The sequence below is a fragment of the Emys orbicularis genome (assembly GCF_028017835.1).
Source record: "Emys orbicularis isolate rEmyOrb1 chromosome 21 unlocalized genomic scaffold, rEmyOrb1.hap1 SUPER_21_unloc_5, whole genome shotgun sequence".
Taxonomy (NCBI): Eukaryota; Metazoa; Chordata; order Testudines; family Emydidae; genus Emys; species Emys orbicularis.
In genome coordinates, this window is record NW_027045159.1 from 57,501 (window position 1) to 77,238 (window position 19,738).

Genomic DNA, 19,738 nt, shown 5'->3' on the forward strand with positions numbered 1-19,738 from the left:
CTGCCCGCCCACCCCGCGATCCGCCCCGCCCCGCCGCCTGCTCGCCCGCCCCGCCATCCGCCCCGCCCCGCCGTCTGCCCGCCCGCCCCGCGATCCGCCCCACCCCGCCCCGCCGTCTGCCCGCCTGCCCCGCGATCCGCCCCACCCCGCCCTGCCGTCTGCCCGCCCGCCCCGCGATCCGCCCCACCGTCTGCCCGCCCGCCCCGCGATCTGCCCCGCCCCACACTGCCATCTGCCCGCCTGCCCCGCGATCCGCCCCGCCCCGCCGCCTGCTCGCCCGCCCCGCCATCCGCCCCGCCCCGCCGTCTGCCCGCCCGCCCCGCGATCCGCCCCACCCCGCCCCGCCGTCTGCCCGCCTGCCCCGCGATCCGCCCCACCCCGCCCTGCCGTCTGCCCGCCCGCCCCGCGATCCGCCCCACCGTCTGCCCGCCCGCCCCGCGATCTGCCCCGCCCCACACTGCCATCTGCCCGCCTGCCCCGCGATCCGCCCCGCCCTGCCGTCTGCCCGCCCACCCCGCGATCCGCCCCGCCCCGCCGCCTGCTCGCCCGCCCCGCCATCCGCCCCGCCCCGCCGTCTGCCCGCCCGCCCCGCGATCCGCCCCACCCCGCCCCGCCGTCTGCCCGCCTGCCCCGCGATCCGCCCCACCCCGCCCTGCCGTCTGCCCGCCCGCCCCGCGATCCGCCCCACCGTCTGCCCGCCCGCCCCGCGATCTGCCTCGCCCCACACTGCCATCTGCCCGCCTGCCCCGCGATCCGCCCCGCCCTGCCGTCTGCCCGCCCACCCCGCGATCCGCCCCGCCCCGCCGCCTGCTCGCCCGCCCCGCCATCCGCCCCGCCCCGCCGTCTGCCCGCCCGCCCCGCGATCCGCCCCACCCCGCCCCGCCGTCTGCCCGCCTGCCCCGCGATCCGCCCCACCCCGCCCTGCCGTCTGCCCGCCCGCCCCGCGATCCGCCCCACCGTCTGCCCGCCCACCCCGCGATCTGCCCCGCCCCACACTGCCATCTGCCCGCCTGCCCCGCGATCCGCCCCGCCCTGCCGTCTGCCCGCCCACCCCGCGATCCGGCCCCGCCCCGCCGCCTGCTCGCCCGCCCCGCCATCCGCCCCGCCCCGCCGTCTGCCCGCCCGCCCCGCGATCCGCCCCACCCCGCCCCGCCGTCTGCCCGCCTGCCCCGCGATCCGCCCCACCCCGCCCTGCCGTCTGCCCGCCCGCCCCGCGATCCGCCCCACCGTCTGCCCGCCCGCCCCGCGATCTGCCCCGCCCCACACTGCCATCTGCCCGCCTGCCCCGCGATCCGCCCCGCCCTGCCGTCTGCCCGCCCACCCCGCGATCCGCCCCGCCCCGCCGCCTGCTCGCCCGCCCCGCCATCCGCCCCGCCCCGCCGTCTGCCCGCCCGCCCCGCGATCCGCCCCACCCCGCCCCGCCGTCTGCCCGCCTGCCCCGCGATCCGCCCCACCCCGCCCTGCCGTCTGCCCGCCCGCCCCGCGATCCGCCCCACCCTCTGCCCGCCCGCCCCGCGATCTGCCCCGCCCCACACTGCCATCTGCCCGCCTGCCCCGCGATCCGCCCCGCCCTGCCGTCTGCCCGCCCACCCCGCGATCCGCCCCGCCCCGCCGCCTGCTCGCCCGCCCCGCCATCCGCCCCGCCCCGCCGTCTGCCCGCCCGCCCTGCGATCCGCCCCACCCCGCCCTGCCGTCTGCCCGCCCGCCCCGCGATCCGCCCCGCCGTCTGCCCGCCCGCCCCGCGATCTGCCCCGCCCCACACTGCCATCTGCCCGCCTGCCCCGCGATCCGCCCCGCCCTGCCGTCTGCCCGCCCACCCCGCGATCCGCCCCGCCCCGCCGGCTGCTCGCCCGCCCCGCCATCCGCCCCGCCGTCTGCCCGCCCGCCCCGCGATCCGCCCCACCCCGCCCCGCCGTCTGCCCGCCTGCCCCGCGATCCGCCCCACCCCGCCCTGCCGTCTGCCCGCCCGCCCCGCGATCCGCCCCACCGTCTGCCCGCCCGCCCCGCGATCCGCCCCACCGTCTGCCCGCCCGCCCCGCGATCTGCCCCGCCCCACACTGCCATCTGCCCGCCTGCCCCGCGATCCGCCCCGCCCTGCCGTCTGCCCGCCCACCCCGCGATCCGCCCCGCCCCGCCGCCTGCTCGCCCGCCCCGCCATCCGCCCCGCCCCGCCGTCTGCCCGCCCGCCCCGCGATCCGCCCCACCCCGCCCCGCCGTCTGCCCGCCTGCCCCGCGATCCGCCCCACCCCGCCCTGCCGTCTGCCCGCCCGCCCCGCGATCCGCCCCACCGTCTGCCCGCCCGCCCCGCCCCACACTGCCATCTGCCCGCCTGCCCCGCGATCCGCCCCGCCCTGCCGCCTGCTCGCCCGCCCCGCCATCTGCCCCGCCCCACCGTCTGCCCGCCCGCCCCGCGATCCGCCCCACCCCGCCCTGCCGTCTGCCCGCCCGCCCCGCGATCCGCCCCACCGTCTGCCCGCCCGCCCCGCGATCTGCACCGCCCCACACTGCCATCTGCCCGCCCACCCCGTGATCCGCCTCGCCCTGCCGTCTGCCCGCCCGCCCCGCGATCCGCCCCGCCCTGCCGTCTGCCCGCCCGCCCCACGATCCGCCCCGCCCCGCCCTGCCGTCTGCCCGCCCGCCCCGCCATCCGCCCCGCCGCCTGCCCGCCCGCCCCGCCCCGCCGTCTGCCCGCCCGCCCCGCCATCCGCCCCGCCCCGCCGTCTGCCCGCCCGCCCCGTGATCCGCCTCGCCCTGCCGTCTGCCCGCCCGCCCCGCGATCCGCCCTGCCGTCTGCCCGCCGACCCCACGATCCACCTCGCCCCACACTGCCGTCTGGCCGCCCGCCCCGTGATCCGCCCCGCCCCACACTGCCATCTGCCCGCCCGCCCCGTGATCCGCCCCGCCCCACCCTGCCATCTGCCCGCCCGCCCCGTGATCCGCCCCGCCCCACACTGCCGTCTGCCCGCCCGCCCCGCGATCCGCCCTGCCCCGCCGTCTGCCCGCCCGCCCTGCGATCCGCCCCGCCCCGCCCTGCCGTCTGCCCGCCCGCCCCGCGATCCGCCTCGCCCCACACTGCCGTCTGCCCGCCCCGCGATCCGCCCTGCCCCGCCGTCTGCCCGCCCGCCCCGCGATCCGCCCCACCCCGCCCTGCCATCTGCCCGCCCGCCCCGTGATCCGCCCCGCCCCACACTGCCGTCTGCCCGCCCGCCCCGCGATCCGCCCTGCCCCGCCGTCTGCCCGCCCGCCCCGCGATCCGCCCCGCCCCGCCGTGCCGTCTGCCCGCCCGCCCCGTGATCCGCCTCGCCCTGCCGTCTGCCCGCCCGCCCCGCGATCCGCCCTGCCGTCTGCCCGCCCACCCCACGATCCACCCCGCCCCACACTGCCGTCTGTCCGCCCGCCCCGTGGTCCGCCCCGCCCCACCCTGCCATCTGCCCGCCCGCCCCGCGATCCGCCCCGCCCCACCCTGCCATCTGCCCGCCCGCCCCGTGATCCGCCCCGCCCCACACTGCCGTCTGCCCGCCCGCCCCGCGATCCGCCCTGCCCCGCCGTCTGCCCGCCCGCCCCGCGATCCGCCCCGCCCTGCCGTCTGCCCGCCCGCCCCGCGATCCGCCCCACCCCACCCTGCCGTCTGCCCGCCTGCCCCGAGATCCGCCCCGCCCCGCCCTGCCGTCTGCCTGCCCGCCCCGCGATCCGCCCCGCCTTGCCGTCTGCCCGCACGCCCCGCGATCCGCCCCGCCCTGCCGTCTGCCCGCCCGCCCAGCGATCCGCTCCGCCCCGCTTCCCGTCTGCCCGCCAGCCCCGCGATCCGCCCCACCCCGCCCCGCCGTCTGCCCGCCCACCCAGCGATCCGCCCCGCCCCGCCCTGCCGTCTGCCCGACGCCCCGCGATCCGCCCCGCCCCGCCCTGCCGTCTGCCTGCCCGCCCCGCGATCCGCCCCGCCTTGCCGTCTGCCCGCCCGCCCCGCGATCCGCCCCGCCTTGCTGTCTGCCCGCCCGCCCCACGATCCGCCCCGCCCTGCCGTCTGCCCGCCCGCCCCGCGATCCGCCCCGCCCCGCCCTCTGCCCGCCCGCTCCGCGATCCGCCCCGCCCCGCCGTCTGCCCGCCCGCCCCGCGATCCGCCCTGCCCTGCCGTCTGCCCGCCCACCCCGCGAACCGCCCCGCCCTGCCATCTGCCCGCCCGACCCGCGATCCGCCCCGCCCTGCCGTCTGCCCACCCGCCCCGCGATCCGCCCTGCCCTGCCGTCTGCCCGCCCGCCCAGCGATCCGCCCCGCCCCCCCGCCATCTGCCCGCCCGCCCCGCGATCCGCCCCGCCCCACCCTGCCGTCTGCCTGCCCAGCGATCCGCCCTGCCCCACACTGCCGTCTGCCCGCCCCGCAATCTGCCCCACACTGCCGTCTCCCACCCGCCCCACGATCCGCCCCGCCCCACCCTGCCGTCTGCCCCGCGATCTGGCCCGCCGTCTGCCCGCCTGCCCCGCGATCCGCCCCGCCGTCTGCCCGCCCGCCCCGCGATCCACCCCGCCCCCCCGCCGTCTGCCCGCCCGCCCCGCGATCCACCCCGCCCCCCCTGCCGTCTGCCCGCCCACCCTGCACTGCCGTCTGCCCGCCCGCCCAGCGATCCGCCCCGCCCCGCACTTCCGTCTACCCGCCCGCCCCAAACTGCCCGCCCCACATTGCCACCAGCCCACCCCACGATCTGCCCCGCCCCACCCTGCCATCTGCCCGCCCGCCCCACAATCCATCCCGCCCCACCCTGCCGTCTGCCCACCCGCCCCGCGATCCGCCCCGCCCCAAACTGCTGTCTGCCCGCCCCACAATCCGCCTCACATTGCCACCAGCCCAACCCACGATCTGCCCCTCCCCACACTGCCGTCTGCCAGCCCGCCCCACGATCCGTCCCGCCCATGATTCGTCCCGCCCCACACTGCCACCTTCCCGCCCCACGATCCGATCTGCCCCACATTGCCACCAGCCCACCCCACGATCTGCCCCGCCCCACGCTGCCATCTGCCCGCCCCGCCCCACCCTGCCGTCTGCCCACCCGCCCCACTATCCGCCCCACACTGCCGTCTGCCCGCCCGCCCCACAATCCGCCTCACATTGCCACCAGCCCACCCCACGATCTGCCCCTCCCCACACTGCCGTCTGCCGGCCCGCCCCACGATCCGTCCCGCCCATGATTCGTCCCGCCCCACACTGCCACCTTCCCGCCCCACGATCCGATCTGCCCCACATTGCCGTCTGCCCGCCCCATGATCCGATCTGCCCCACATTGCTGTCTGCCCGCCCCGCCCCGCGATCGGTCCCTCCTCGCCATCCAACCTGTGATTAATGTGCCACCAAGCCCGTGCCCCCCTCACACCTTTTCTGCTGTTCTGGGCTCTGCACAGCTGGCAACGTGCCACTAGATGGCATCACGACACCACGAATCCTGGTGCCACAGAAGTGGGGGGTGGGGTGGGACTACATCTCCCACGAGCCTTTGCAGGGGGGTAATTTGGAGCTGCAATCAGCACTTACACCCCTTCCCCCTCTGACAACGTGCCCAGGCCCTGCTGCCCCACAGGAGAGCCATGGGCCAAATCCCCATAGGAGCTGGGGGGGATCACCTCAAGGAGCCGGGATTAGGGCTAAATCAGGAGCTTGTGCTGATAGGGATTAGCGGGAGCGCGTGGGGCACAGAGTGGGCCGAGCTCCCTGACATGAGCCCCAGCCTACCCAGAGCTGGGGGAGCCCAGCACCAGGCTAGCAGGGGCTGCGGGTCGGGAGTGAGGGGCATCGGCAGGGCTGGGCTAGCAGGGGGCTGCGGGTCGGGAGTGAAGGGCACCAGCAGAGCTGGTGGGGGCAGGGCTGGGCTAGCAGGGGCTGCAGGTTGGGAGTGAGGGTCACCGGCAGGGCTGAGGGGTCAGGGCAGGGCTAGCAGGGGCTGCGGGTCGGGAGTGAAGGGCACCGGCAGGACTGGGGGGCAGGGGCTGTGGGTCGGGAGTGAGGGACACCAGCAGGGCTGGAGGGGGGCAGGTCCAGGCTAGCAGGTGCCGCGGGTTGGGAGTGAGGGGCACCGGCAGGGATGGGGGGCAGGGGCTGTGGGTCGGGAGTGAGGGGCACTGGCAGGGCTGGGGGGCAGGGGCTGCGGGTCGGGAGTGAGGGGCACCGGCAGGACTTGGGGGCAGGGGCTGTGGGTCGGGAGTGAGGGGCACCGGGAGGGCTGGGGGGCAGGGGCTGTGGGTCGGGAGTGAGGGGCACCGGCAGGGCTGGGGGGCAGGGGCCACGGGTCGGGAGTGAGGGTCACCGGCAGAGCTGGTGGGGGCAGGGCTGGGCTAGCAGGGGCCGCGGGTCGGGAGTGAGGTGGCACCGGCAGAGCTGGTGGGGGCAGGGCTGGGTTGGGCTAGTAGGGGGCTGTAGGTCACGGAGTTGGGGTCACCACCCTTCCATCCCCGCTAAACCATCCCCCATGGCGCGGTGACCCCCTACCCCACATTCCCGGGCTCTGGATGAAGGGGTAGGACGCCACTTTTAGCAGCTTTCGTCAGCTCTGGGTGGGGAAGGAGGGGCTGGGCAGGGATCCAGCGAAATCAGGGCAGGATGCGTCCCCCTCCAAACTGAGGGGGGTGTAAATCCAGGCAGCCCCGCCTTATGGGCCCCTGGGCCAATCCTGAAGCTGGCCACCCCGGCCAGGCCCTGACACCCAGGCACCAGGATGGGGAGATGTGAGTGAGGGGGGGTTATAATCCCTGTGTTCCCCCCGCCGTGGGGACAGAGAGCACGGGCAGAAATTAAAGTCGGGGGGGATTAGCTCGCAACAGCTGTTGTGAGGCCAATTAAAGCTCAGCTCATCTTGCCAAGCGCTTCCTGGGGGGGGGGGGGGGGAGTGGGCAGCCCCCCCACCCCACCCCTCATCCACCTGGGACAGGGACGGGGGCTGGCCGGCTCAGGGGGACAGGGAATGGGACACGGGGCCTTTCCTCTCTGGGGGGTGTTGGTCGGGGGGATACATTGGGGTGTGGGGCTAAAGGCGTCGGGGGCAGCTGCACTGTCTGAGGACACGGATGGCCGCCTGCACTCCCGTCCCGGAGCCAGGGACAGAGCCCAGGAGTCCTGGCTCCCAGTCCCCCCTGTCATTCTCCCCCTTTGCCCCAATGCCTCACGCCTTAGCCAAGCATGGCCCATATACCCGCTTAGGGCCCACGTTCCGATTGGGACAGCAGAGCCCTCTGCTGGTGGGCTTGGGTTATTACCGGCCAGGCCGGGCACCTCCAGGAGGTTGGCGTCTCTGAGCTAGACAAGGTAGCACGTTGAGGCGTCTGTACGGGTGTTGGCGTCCCTGATAGTCCAATCAGCGGGTGCCACAGCTGGGGGGCTGGGTTTCTCCTGCATTGGCGGGATGGCCTCAGCCCCCCATAGCCATGGGTGGCACAAAGTGGTGTCCGAGGCCCACCCTATGAGGTTGGGGCAGTTGGGGGCGGGGGGCAGCCTTGGCACGACTGTGAGGCCTTGAGCCAGGGCTGATGGAAGGGATGGAGCAGAGCTATCATGGCTGTGAGGCCAGGGCAGGGTGTGGGGGGTGGTCTGGGCATGACCCTAGAGTCATGGGGGACTTGCAGAGTGCTGGGGAGGAGGGGACGTGGTGGATTGAGTGGGTGGCCGTGGCTGGGGGGGGGGGGGGGTTGTGGGAGAGCAGCCTTGATGTGACTGCAGCTATGTTGGGGGGCCGGGGACTGCCTTGCCCTGATGGGGTGGCCATGTTCGATAGCCTGGGGAGGCCCTCGCGTAACAAGGCAGCCATGTTGGGGGGAGCCGGGGTGGCCTTGGTGTGACAGGACAGCCATGTTGGGTGGCCCAGGACGGCCTTGGCATGACTGGGTGACCTTATTGGAGGGACCCAGGGCGGCCTTGGCGTGACGGGGCAGCCACTTTGGAGGGCCCGGGGTGGCCTTGGTGGCCATGTTGGGGGGAGCCAGGACTGCCTTAGCATGCTGGGGTGGCCATGTTGGGGGAACTGGGGCAGCCTGGACATGCTGGGGTGGCCATGTTGGGGGGAGCCAGGGGAGCCTTGGCGTGATGGGGCCGTCGTGTTGGGGGGAGCCAGGGCAGCCTTGGCGTGACTGGGGGGGCGATGTTAGGGGCCCAGGGCGGCCATGTTGGGGGGCCTAGGGCAGCCTTCTCTGACTGGGTGGCCACGGAGTGGGTGTGGCGATAGCCACACAGGGGTTGGTGACTGAGGAGGAGCGGCAGGGAGGTGCTATGGGTGAGGCAGTGGCCCCGCCTGCGCCGCGAAAGGCTGCTGGAAGGAGGGGGTTGTGGTGACGGTTAAAGGGAAAAACCGTTAAAACCGTTAAATTTCAAACCTCCGTAGTCTGAGGCCGCTCCCCGCCCCCTTTGGAAAGTGACCGATGGGCCGCTGGACCAATGGGCGAGCAGAGGGGCACCCGAGGCCCAATCAGGATCCGCGCGCGCTTCCTCAGCCCCGCCCTCTTTAGAACGTTGTAACTGACAGCGCTTCGCGCCAATTCCAACGGCCGCCGGGAGCGCGCCGGCCCCGCCCGTCGGGTCCAACGGCACAGGCCAATGAGCGAGCGGCGGCGCTGTGAGCGACAGCATCGTCGTCCAATGGCAGTGGAGGGGCGGGTCCCATCGCTCCGGGTTTCCTCTCCGGCTCGGTCTATTCCCCCCCCGCCCCCCCTCATTCCCCGCGGGTTCTTCGCTGCGAAGAAAATGGCGGCGGCGCCGAGCGGAGACGAGGAGAGATTGTGAGTGGCCGGGGGCGGGAGGGGAGAGGCGGAGACGGGACCATTCGCCCCCCTTCCGCGGGGGGGAGTCGGACGGGCCCATCCCGCGGGCCCCGCGCCAGGAGAGGAGGGGGAGCGCGCGCGGGGGGCTGCGGCTGTTGGTTCCTTCCCGCTCGCGGCGGCCCCTCCTCCCCCTCCCCTTCGCGCGCGCCCGGGGGGTCCCGAGTGCGTCACAGCGGCCCCCTCTGCCCGGGGCGGGGCCGCCCCTCACCTGGGGGCGGAGGGAGGAGGCTGGGGGGAGGGAGGTCAAAGAGCAGTTCGCGCCAACCTGACCCCCTCGCGCTAACCTATTCCCCCCCCCCCCCGCCTACGGGCCGGCTCGCGCCAACTCCCCCCCCCCCCCCCCGTGTCAATGGACCGGCTCGCGCCAACTCCTCCCCCCCCCCCGACCTGCCCGACTCGCGCCCACCCCCTCAGTGCCCCCCAGGCCCGACTCGCGCCCACCCCCTCAGTGTCCCCCAGGCCCGACTCGCGCCCACCCCCTCAGTGTCCCCCAGGCCCGACTCGCGCCCACCCCCTCAGTGCCCCCCAGGCCCGACTCGCGCCCACCCCCTCAGTGCCCCCCAGGCCCGACTCGCGCCCACCGCCTCAGTGCCGCCCGGCCCGACTCGCGCCAACCCCCTCAGTGCCCCCCCGGCCCGACTCGCGCCCACCCCCTCAGTGCCCCCCAGGCCCGACTCGCGCCCACCGCCTCAGTGCCGCCCGGCCCGACTCGCGCCAACCCCCTCAGTGCCCCCCCGGCCCGACTCGCGCCCACCCCCTCAGTGTCCCCCAGGCCCGACTCGCGCCCACCCCCTCAGTGCCGCCCAGGCCCGACTCGCGCCCACCCCCTCAGTGCCCCCCAGGCCCGACTCGCGCCCACCCCCTCAGTGCCCCCCAGGCCCGACTCGCGCCAACCCCCTCAGTGCCGCCCAGGCCCGACTCGCGCCCACCCCCTCAGTGCCGCCCAGGCCCGACTCGCGCCCACCCCCTCGGTGCCCCCCCGGCCCGACTCGCGCCCACCCCCTCGGTGTCCCCCCGGCCCGACTCGCGCCAACCCCCTCAGTGCCGCCCAGGCCCGACTCGCGCCCACCCCCCTCAGTGCCGCCCGGCCCGACTCGCGCCAACCCCCTCAGTGCCGCCCGGCCCGACTCGCGCCAACCCCCTCAGTGCCGCCCGGCCCGACTCGCGCCAACCCCCTCAGTGCCGCCCGGCCCGACTCGCGCCCACCCCCTCAGTGCCCCCCAGGCCCGACTCGCGCCCACCCCCTCAGTGCCGCCCGGCCCGACTCGCGCCAACCCCCTCAGTGCCGCCCGGCCCGACTCGCGCCAACCCCCTCAGTGCCGCCCGGCCCGACTCGCGCCAACCCCCTCAGTGCCGCCCGGCCCGACTCGCGCCAACCCCCTCAGTGCCGCCCGGCCCGACTCGCGCCCACCCCCTCAGTGCCCCCCAGGCCCGACTCGCGCCAACCCCCTCAGTGCCGCCCAGGCCCGACTCGCGCCAACCCCCTCAGTGCCGCCCGGCCCGACTCGCGCCAACCCCCTCAGTGCCGCCCGGCCCGACTCGCGCCCACCCCCTCAGTGCCGCCCGGCCCGACTCGCGCCAATCCCCTCAGTGCCGCCCGGCCCGACTCGCGCCAACCCCCTCAGTGCCCCCCAGGCCCGACTCGCGCCAACCCCCTCAGTGCCGCCCGGCCCGACTCGCGCCAACCCCCTCAGTGCCGCCCGGCCCGACTCGCGCCAACCCCCTCAGTGCCGCCCGGCCCGACTCGCGCCCACCCCCTCAGTGCCCCCCAGGCCCGACTCGCGCCCACCCCCTCAGTGCCCCCCGGCCCGTCTCGCGCCAACCCCCTCAGTGCCGCCCAGGCCCGACTCGCGCCCACCCCCTCAGTGCCCCCCGGCCCGACTCGCGCCCACCCCCTCAGTGCCCCCCAGGCCCGACTCGCGCCCACCCCCTCAGTGCCCCCCAGGCCCGACTCGCGCCCACCCCCTCAGTGCCGCCCGGCCCGACTCGCGCCCACCCCCTCAGTGCCGCCCGGCCCGACTCGCGCCCACCCCCTCAGTGCCCCCCAGGCCCGACTCGCGCCAACCCCCTCAGTGCCCCCCAGGCCCGACTCGCGCCCACCCCCTCAGTGTCCCCCAGGCCCGACTCGCGCCCACCCCCTCAGTGTCCCCCAGGCCCGACTCGCGCCCACCCCCTCAGTGCCCCGCCCGGCCCGACTCGCGCCAACCCCCTCAGTGCCCGCCCGGCCCGACTCGCGCCCACCCCCTCAGTGCCCCCCAGGCCCGACTCGCGCCCACCCCCTCAGTGCCCCCCAGGCCCGACTCGCGCCCACCCCCTCAGTGCCCCCCAGGCCCGACTCGCGCCCACCCCCTCAGTGCCCCCCAGGCCCGACTCGCGCCCACCCCCTCAGTGCCGCCCGGCCCGACTCGCGCCAACCCCCTCAGTGCCGCCCGGCCCGACTCGCGCCCACCCCCTCAGTGCCGCCCGGCCCGACTCGCGCCCACCCCCTCAGTGCCGCCCGGCCCGACTCGCGCCCACCCCCTCAGTGCCCCCCAGGCCCGACTCGCGCCCACCGCCTCAGTGCCGCCCAGGCCCGACTCGCGCCCACCCCCCTCAGTGCCCCCCAGGCCCGACTCGCGCCCACCCCCCTCAGTGCCCCCCAGGCCCGACTCGCGCCCACCCCCTCAGTGCCCCCCAGGCCCGATTCGCGCCCACCTCCTCGGTGCCCCCCAGGCCCGATTCGCGCCCATCCCCTCGGTGCCGCCCGGCCCGACTCGCGCCCACCCCCTCGGTGCCCCCCCGGCCCGACTCGCGCCCACCCCCTCGGTGCACCCCCGGCCCGACTCGCGCCCACCGCCTCGGTGCCGCCCGGCCCCCTCGGTGACACCCGGCCCGACTCGCGCCAACCCCCTCGGTGCCGCCCGGCCCGGCCCAACTCGCGCCAACCCCCTCGGTGCCGCCCGGCCCGGCCCGACTCGCGCCAACCCCCTCGGTGCCGCCCGGCCCGACTCGCGCCAACCCCCTCGGTGCCGCCCGGCCCGGCCCGACTCGCGCCAACCCCCTCGGTGCCGCCCGGCCCGGCCCGACTCGCGCCAACCCCCTCGGTGCCGCCCGGCCCGGCCCGACTCGCGCCAACCCCCTCGGTGCCGCCCGGCCCGACTCGCGCCAACCCCCTCGGTGCCGCCCGGCCCGGCCCGCGCCAACCCCCTCAGTGCCGACTCCCCTGGCCTACTACACGCCAGCCTCCTCGGTGCCGACCCACCTGGCTCACGCCAGCCCTCTAGTGCAGATCCCCTCGGCCTAGCCCACGCCAACCCCTGACTAAGCTCACGCCAACCTGGCCAGCTACCACCAAGTCCTTAGTGCTGACGCCCCCAGCCCGGCTCACGCCAAGCTCCCTCGGAGGTGTTGATGTGAGCAGTACCATTCTAGTCCCACTCACACCAACCCCCCCGTGTGGCCCAGCCCCCTTTCATGCCAACACTTCCCCTTGGCGCCCCTCATGCCAACCTGGTGTTGCTCTGGGTCCCTCTTGTGACAACTCCCAGCTCTGTCTTGCCCCCCACTCACACCAGCCCCTTCACTCCAGAGCCACTCAGGCCCGCTCCCCCAGAGCCATCCCACTAGCACCAGTTCCTCCCCGCAGTGCTGCCCCATTACTGCTCACGCCAGCCCCCCCCGCACAGAATTGTGATGCTGCTCTGTTTCCACTCACACCAACTCCACTGATGGCAGCTTTGTTTCCTTGGCATTATGGTGCCCCCCACCTGTGCCAGCCCCCCCAGTACTGTGATGCTGCACGGCGTGGCTCATGCCAACCCCTCCTGTCCCTCCCGGGCACCATGTTGCTGCCCGATTCCCTTTCACACCAGGTGCTGTGATGCCACCCCAGCCCCTACTCATTGCCAGCTCCCTTGCCATCATGGTGTTGTCCTGGCTCCACTCAAGCCAACCACAGGCCCAGGTCAGCCCCTTTCTTCTCATGCTGACCCCTTTCCCGCCCACACTCAACCCCCTGGTGCCCAGGTGCTGCCCAGGCTCTGCTTATGTCACCCCTTTGGGCTTTTGGATATGCCCGCCACGGTGCTGAGGTACTGCCCCAGTCCTGCTCAGGCCAGCCCCCTAGCATGCCTCTGCCCAAACTCGCGCTCACACCAGCTCCAGCCTCGAGGTGCTGCAGACTCACGCCAGTTTCCCCAGTATTGCGGGCTCACATTAACCCCGTAACATCGCCGTGCCACCCCGGCTGTGCCCATGCTCACCCCACCCACACCGGGGCCCCAAAGTGCCGTGGCCTGCATGCTCGTGCAAACGCCTCACCTCCCCACTCAAGCCAGCCCAGCGAGTCATGGCACGCTCACGCTAAGGCATTATTGCTGGGCAGCGTCAAGTCCCAAGCACCAGACATTGTCCATCTCATGCCAACTCCTGCAGCGTCCCAGCCATGTCGTCCCCCCGCACTCCCACCAGCCCCTCTGGTAATCCCAGTGCAGACCCTCACCTGAGCCCTGTCCTCTGGGGTCACCTTCATGACGTTTTCCCTCGGGCATAAATTGTTCACGCCGAGCTCCTGGCTTCAGGCTTCCTCTTCCACTGGTTTTCCCGACGCTTCTGTGTACTGCGGGGACACCTCCCGCGCCGGTCCTGACGGGATCTCTCTGTTTACCCGACTAAATCACGGGAATTTTGCAGGAGGGGATTGTTTGAGTGTGACACTCGTAGGACATGAACTGTCGCTCCTTGCATGGCATCAGAATGGGGCATACAGGAGCCGGGATCACCAGTGGAGACAGAAAAGCAGCCGTCTCTGGGGAGAAACTTACACTGAGAGTGCAGTAGGAGTTATACTCGCAACTAGCACGAGCCACCTGGATTACCTGGGAGTTTGGGTTACTCAGGGTCTGGTGAATCCGGGCGTGTGTGTACTCGAGGTGGTATTAACGTATAGTCTGTACCAAGGGCCCAGATCGGGGTGGGAATTATTTGCATTGTAAGCTCTGTGGGGCTGAGACTGTGTCATTCTGAGCAGCTTTAATTAGTGACTATGGATAAACGTTTAGCGTCGATGCGATTGGCAGAAGATCATGTAAGAAGCTGTTCTTTTGAGCTGGGAGCGTGAAGAGATGTTCACTCCCATGCGACCGTTAAGCTTAAATATTTTGAATTGGCTTTTAGGGAACTGGCATGAAGCTGCACCGGGAGGAAATGGTTACAGGCGGGGTGGTTTTCGAAGGGGACAGGACCCGAATTGGCTGTGGAAGCCCGGTTTTATGGAGACTGATCTCTTATTTGGCAAAAACCTGCCGATCAGCCCCTAGCTGGCTGCATCCGTTTCGTTTTGATGTCAAGTTACGTTTTGACGCTGCGTCTTGTAGATACGGTGTCCAAAGAGGAACCAGTTGGTCAACCAAAGCGCTGATGGTGCCGGGTCAGGGCTGCGGGAGGGCCTAGAGACTACTATACCCGGGAGTGGGGATCCTGGTTTAACACCCTGGGCTGGGCCAGACTCATTCATTGCTAGCGTGACCCTGTCTGCTAGCTTAGCCCCTGAGGTTTTAATGCCTGTGGAGAAGGGATCCGAGTGTTGGCAAAATGTCCCGAGTGCCCGAGATGGGCAGGGCCGTGGTTTCTTTGGGCTGCGAGAGGTCCAGCCACTCATAACAGCTTAGGTAGCACTAAAGGAGAGCAGTTGGCAAACCCCCCGAAGCAGGAGCCATCAACTCGCCCCCCCCGCTCCAGCCCATGTTTGCCACACGCTCTTAAGGGGCGTTTGAAAGGGAGGTCATTGAAATGTTACATCCCGTCCCTGAGAGGCACAAACGGGGGCCAGCAGCTGCGTTCCTGGTGGGATGTTTGTTGTCTGTCTCAGCAGGGGTGTACGCTGCAGCTTGCCCAGTGTCTACCCCAAAGGCACCAAAACCAGATCTGTGTAAAAATCCCAAACTCTTTTGCCCCTGCCCAAATCTGGGGTCTCTTGAGGGTTTGTGCTGCTGGGGATCAGGTTTCTCTGGACTCGTGAGGACTGGAAATTGCTTGAAGTCTGACCTTCTGCCCATACTCAAATGACCCCCGGAGCTGGGGCTTTGGGGAGAAAACCCACCATGTGTCGCGAGACTTGTGATGAATTGGCTACGCTAGTTGGGTGGGTTGGGACCCGCCCAGAGCAACGGGCTCCCATCAGGGGACCCCGATCCAGGTTGAGGGGTGCCTGTGCTATGCCTGGTGTGACGAGGGTCCCCGATGTTTGTCAGCAGAAACGAGGGGACCCCCAATCTCTGATCCATCATCTGACTCGATGGGGGACCCCCAATCGTGGTGAGTGCAGGCTTGCTCTGACAACTGCTGTAATAGCCGTGATCGATAAGAGGATGTGCCTTAGGGAGTAGCCACCTGGCGTTCACGGCACTCGTGGAGCTGGTGCTGGCTGGCTGCACCTTGCAGGGCGGAGCCCCTTGCCAGCGGTGGGCGGACGAGCCGCGGGAGCCCAGCGGGCAGCAGGGAAAACCAGGCTTCTGGTGGATTTGGCCGGGCCGCAGGGATTTTGGTTTTGGAGGCTGAAGGGCTGCTGAACAGTCTCTCCGCTGTGCTGTGCGGCCGGTGCTGGTGTGTCTTTATTGCACGGGATCACACTGTGCCGTTTGGGGGCTCCTCGTCCGTCCAGCACCCTCAGAGTGCGGTCGGGGTGGCCACCTTTCTCTCTGCTCCAGGAGCCAGCGATTTGGAGGCTGGCTTGGTAGAAGATGCTCCAATTTGTGCCCAAAGCTTAGGGTTTGTTCTCGTCGCCTCCGTGCTGACCGGAGCCTTGTGCGTGAAGTGAACTTTGCTGGGCCGGACTCCCGTCCTGCTCTCACCGAGACCAGGTCTTTTTCAATTGTGAATGTGAAGAAGTTCCTACGAGGTGTGGTGGCAAACAGAGCCGGGGGGGGGTCCTGAGGCAGGGCTCAAAATCTGTCACTGTGTGAAAGTATCGTAGAGGGAGTGGTGTGGGATCGGCTGGACCGCGTTGGAGGTAGGCAATCAGGCCTGAGTCCACAAGCCTCTTACGACTGTATGTGCGAACGGCCACCAGTGCAGTGTCAGACGGCTCGGGGCTGGGGCCTGCTGCTTTGGCGTTCGCAGGGGAACCCCCACAGCCCAGCCACCATTCGCAAGCGCCTCCATTTTTGCTTGCAACACAGAGGGCTTGATTCCCAGTGGTGATCTCAGGCCGCCCTGGTGAAAACCAGGCCGGAACCGGCTCAGATCGCAAAGCGCTTTAACTCGTGTTTACCCCAAGCCCACCCATCCGTTGCCTCGGACCTGTCCGCCACCCCGGTGCTCGGCGAGAGCCCCACACCCCTGCCCGGCGTTGGCGTTCTGTGCTTGGCTGCGGCAGCACGGGAGACGTGTTCCTTCGCGCCCCCACCCCCTGAAATCTGTGAGTTTGAAAGCAGAACATTCAAATTCTTTTGTAAGTTTCCTCTGCAAATAGCAACTTTGGGTCCGGTGTGGCTGCGAACCGGCTCTGCCGTGGGGAGAGGCAGGGAGCAGAAAGTGAAACTTGTTAGAAACGTTGACTCTGGGCTGGGCTGCAGGATGCCTGGGTTCTCAACCCGGCTTCTCTGCTGAGTCACTTCCCCAGCCCAGGTCTCAGGGCCGCCCTGGGGGTGGATTTCACTGTACTGCACGCTGTCTGTTTCAGCCTGCAAGGGACACTTGTCGCTGCCCTGTCGCTCAGCCAGCGTACGTGGTGGCATTCGCGGGGTTACGGGGCGACTGAGAATGGGCCCCAGTGTGCCGGGCGCTGCACGGGGCCCCCCATTGTGCTGGGTGGTGTGCAGAGCCCGTGCCCAGCCCCATTGTCTCTCTGATACCCCGCTGCCCAACTGAGATCGGGGCCCCTTTATACCAGTCTCTGCACAGACCCCGCCCTCCCCGCTAACGGCCTCAAGCATGAATTATTCTTATTTATGACAGTGGAAGGCCCCAGGCATCTCACTCGTCCCGCCTGAACGTGTCCCTGACACGCTGAAGGGTGGGATACAGCCCTTCCGTTTCTCCTGAGATCGGCAGATCTTTGGGTCAGGGATGGTCTCTCCCCGGGTCTGTGCAGCGCCTGGCGCGATGGGGGGGCCCAGTCTCTGCCGCGGGTGTCTGTGCGGGGACCCCAGTACCAGACAAGGGGGGCTCCGTACAGTGCATGGTGCAGTGTGGATCCTAGCCATAGAGGAGAGGGGCTGTGCGGTGCAGGGCATGACGGGGGACCCCAGTCTTGGCCGGGGGGTGCCTGCGTCCCGGCAAACTCCAGCGAAATCCCAGCCCCTGGCGTTCAACTTCAGAGTCCCTTCTCCGCTGACAAGCCCGGTGGCCACTGCCCGGCTCGTTCGGCTCCTCGACCAGTTTGCAGCGTGACTCACGGCCTGCTTCTGGGTAGCACCGGACCAGGTTACTCGCACATGTGGCACGTCGTGGGGGGGTTAGGCCGTGCTTTTCATTGGCAGCTCAAATCCATCGCTCTGGCAGATAAAGCCGGTGATCTCTGTGGGCAGGGGGTCAGGCTGCAGCGAGGCTGTGCCATGGGCTGGGACATGGCCGGGTACCCGGCAACCTCGCTGCCAGCCCAGGCGAGCCGGAAGGGAGTTTAGCGAAGGGCATTGACTCTGCTCCTGTACGTTGGAGGGGGGAAGTAGGTGCCTGCCACCACAGAGTTGCAGCCTGGGTGATACAGAAGTTCAGACAACAACTTAAATATCTTAAAATCGACAGGTTGGATCTTGCAGCTGTTGCAGGCTGACCGAACTGCTGTAACTTTACGTGGGAGCTCCGGCCGCTTGACGCCAGCCGGGGTCCGGCCCGTCGGCTCCGGTGGGGCTCCGGCCGCTTGACGCCAGCCGGGGTCCGGCCCGTCGGCTCCGGTGGGGCTCCGACCGCTTGACGCCAGCCGGGGTCCGGCCCGTCGGCTCCGGTGGGGCTCCGGCCGCTTGACGCCAGCCGGGGTCCGGCCCGTCGGCTCCGGTGGGGCTCCGGCCGCTTGACGCCAGCCGGGGTCCGGCCCAGAGGCGCTACGGCCGATTGACGCCAGCCGGGATGCGGCCGTCGGAATCTGGGCCTTCTCTTGCAGAAATCCCAAGTGAGGCCGTTCCCCCGGGGCAGAGTGTGTCCTGCCGGTGTTGATGGCAGCTTGGCGCTGGGGTTTTAGTTGGGGCAGCGGGGCGCTCTCCCCCGCCATCATCTTCTCTTTCTTCTCCAAGTCGGGTTGAACCGTCTCGTGCGCTGAGGAAGCGGCTGGAGCTGGCAGCCGGGTGCCCCCCGACAGGGCGGCATGTGCAGAAAGCCCCCGCCCGTCGCCGGCTCCGTGTCTGAGCGTGTTGCTCTCACGATTCCCGCCCAGCCTCCTGGGACGGGTGCACCCGCTGCTCCCCCTCCTGCCATCTCCCGGCGGCCCGGCTGCTTGGCGCTCTCCCTGACCCCTCGGCGCAGAGGCCCCGTTTTCAGCACCGATCCAGGGGCCCAGACTCCTCTTTGCTGCTAACGCTGATCTCCGGCACCCTCTCGAAACCAGCGCTCCGGGCCTGCGTTCATCTGGCCTCCCCGCTGCGGCGAAGGGAGCCCCGGCCCGGCTCTCTGCGCCCTCCGCCTGGAAGTTTAGAAAGCTGCTGGCACAAAAGGCTCAGGGATGCTTTAGTTCGTCCCTTTCTGTGGGCGAGGAATTGCCCGAGCGGCTGAAAGGGGGAGTGTGAATCGAGCGGCTGTTGAGCTGGCTACGGGGGAGGGGGGAAGACGTCGTCTCTCCCCCCTTCTGTGCTGGGAACGGTGTCCGCCAGCCCCTCGGCCTTGGGTCACTGGGAATGTCTCTCGCCGCTCGTAAAGCACCGCAGCGGAGTCTGCCTTTGCCAGGCTCGGGGGTCGCTGTCTGTGGCGCCGACACCAAGTTGCCCTGGGACCTTTGGCAAAGTAGTTCATCTCCGTGCCTCAGTTTCCCCTCTCAACCTGTCTGTCGCTATGTGTCTGTCAGCCAGCACAATCGGGGGGCCCATGAATCTTAGCTTAGGTGGTGGCTGTGCAGAGTAGTCCCCCCAACTTTGGGGGTGGTCTGTGTGCCCCTGGCATGAACAGGGTCCCCAGGCTTGTTTGGGGAGCCTGACACAAACGAGTGCCCAGTCACAGCCGGGGGTGGGGTCTGTGCAGCGCCCAGCGGAGATGGGGGGTCCCCGATCGCAGCCAGGGGGGGTCTGTGCAGCGCCCAGCGGAGATGGGGGGTCCCCGATCGCAGCCAGGGGGGGTCTGTGCAGCGCCCAGCGGAGATGGGGGGTCCCCGATCGCAGCCAGGGGGGGTCTGTGCGGCGCCCAGCGGAGATGGGGGGTCCCCGATCGCAGCCAGGGGGGGTCTGTGCGGCGCCCAGCGGAGATGGGGTCCCCCCGATCACAGCGGGGGGGGCTGTGGGGCGCCCAGCGGAGATGGGGGGGTCCCCGATCACAGCGGGGGGATCTGTGGGGCGCCCAGCAGAGATGGGGGGGGTCCCCGATCACAGCCAGGGGGGGTCTGTGCGGCGCCCAGCGGAGATGGGGTCCCCCCGATCACAGCGGGGGTCCCTGTGCGGCTCCCAGCGGAGATGGGGGGTCCCTGTGCGGCTCCCAGTGGAGATGGGGGGTCCCTGTGCGGCCCCCAGTGGAGATGGGGGTCCCCGGGGGGGGCTGTGCAGCCGGGGGGGGCTGTGGGGCACCCAGCGGAGATGGGGGGTCCCTGATCACAGCCGGGGGGGGGGCTGGTGACGTTCCCCTCACAGTGCTGCCGTTCGCCCAGCGCTGGGTGACGCGCTGCTCTTTGGGGGGCGGGGGCATGAGCCCTGGGTGGGCAGGACCCCCTGCCCGGCAGCCCCCTGCCAAGCTCCTTCCTGGCGGGCGCTGGGGACTGTCACTCTGTTTTCTAACCAGCAGGAGGGTCTGGTTGTTTTTTTGGCTGGGGCTTGGGGGTTGCACCCTCCTGGGTC

At 71.4% G+C, this 19,738-nt stretch overlaps 1 protein-coding gene across 1 annotated transcript in view; it reads left to right on the forward strand.

The window, feature by feature from the left end:
- The first annotated feature begins 8,607 nt into the window (after nucleotides 1–8,607).
- The window catches only part of MECP2 (methyl-CpG binding protein 2), a 29,547-nt gene continuing 18,416 nt past the window's right edge, over nucleotides 8,608–19,738 (forward strand). Inside the window, exon 1 of the mRNA XM_065423116.1 lies at nucleotides 8,608–8,747. Coding sequence (XP_065279188.1) covers nucleotides 8,608–8,747 — 140 coding nt within the window. The remainder of the gene's footprint in view (nucleotides 8,748–19,738) is intronic.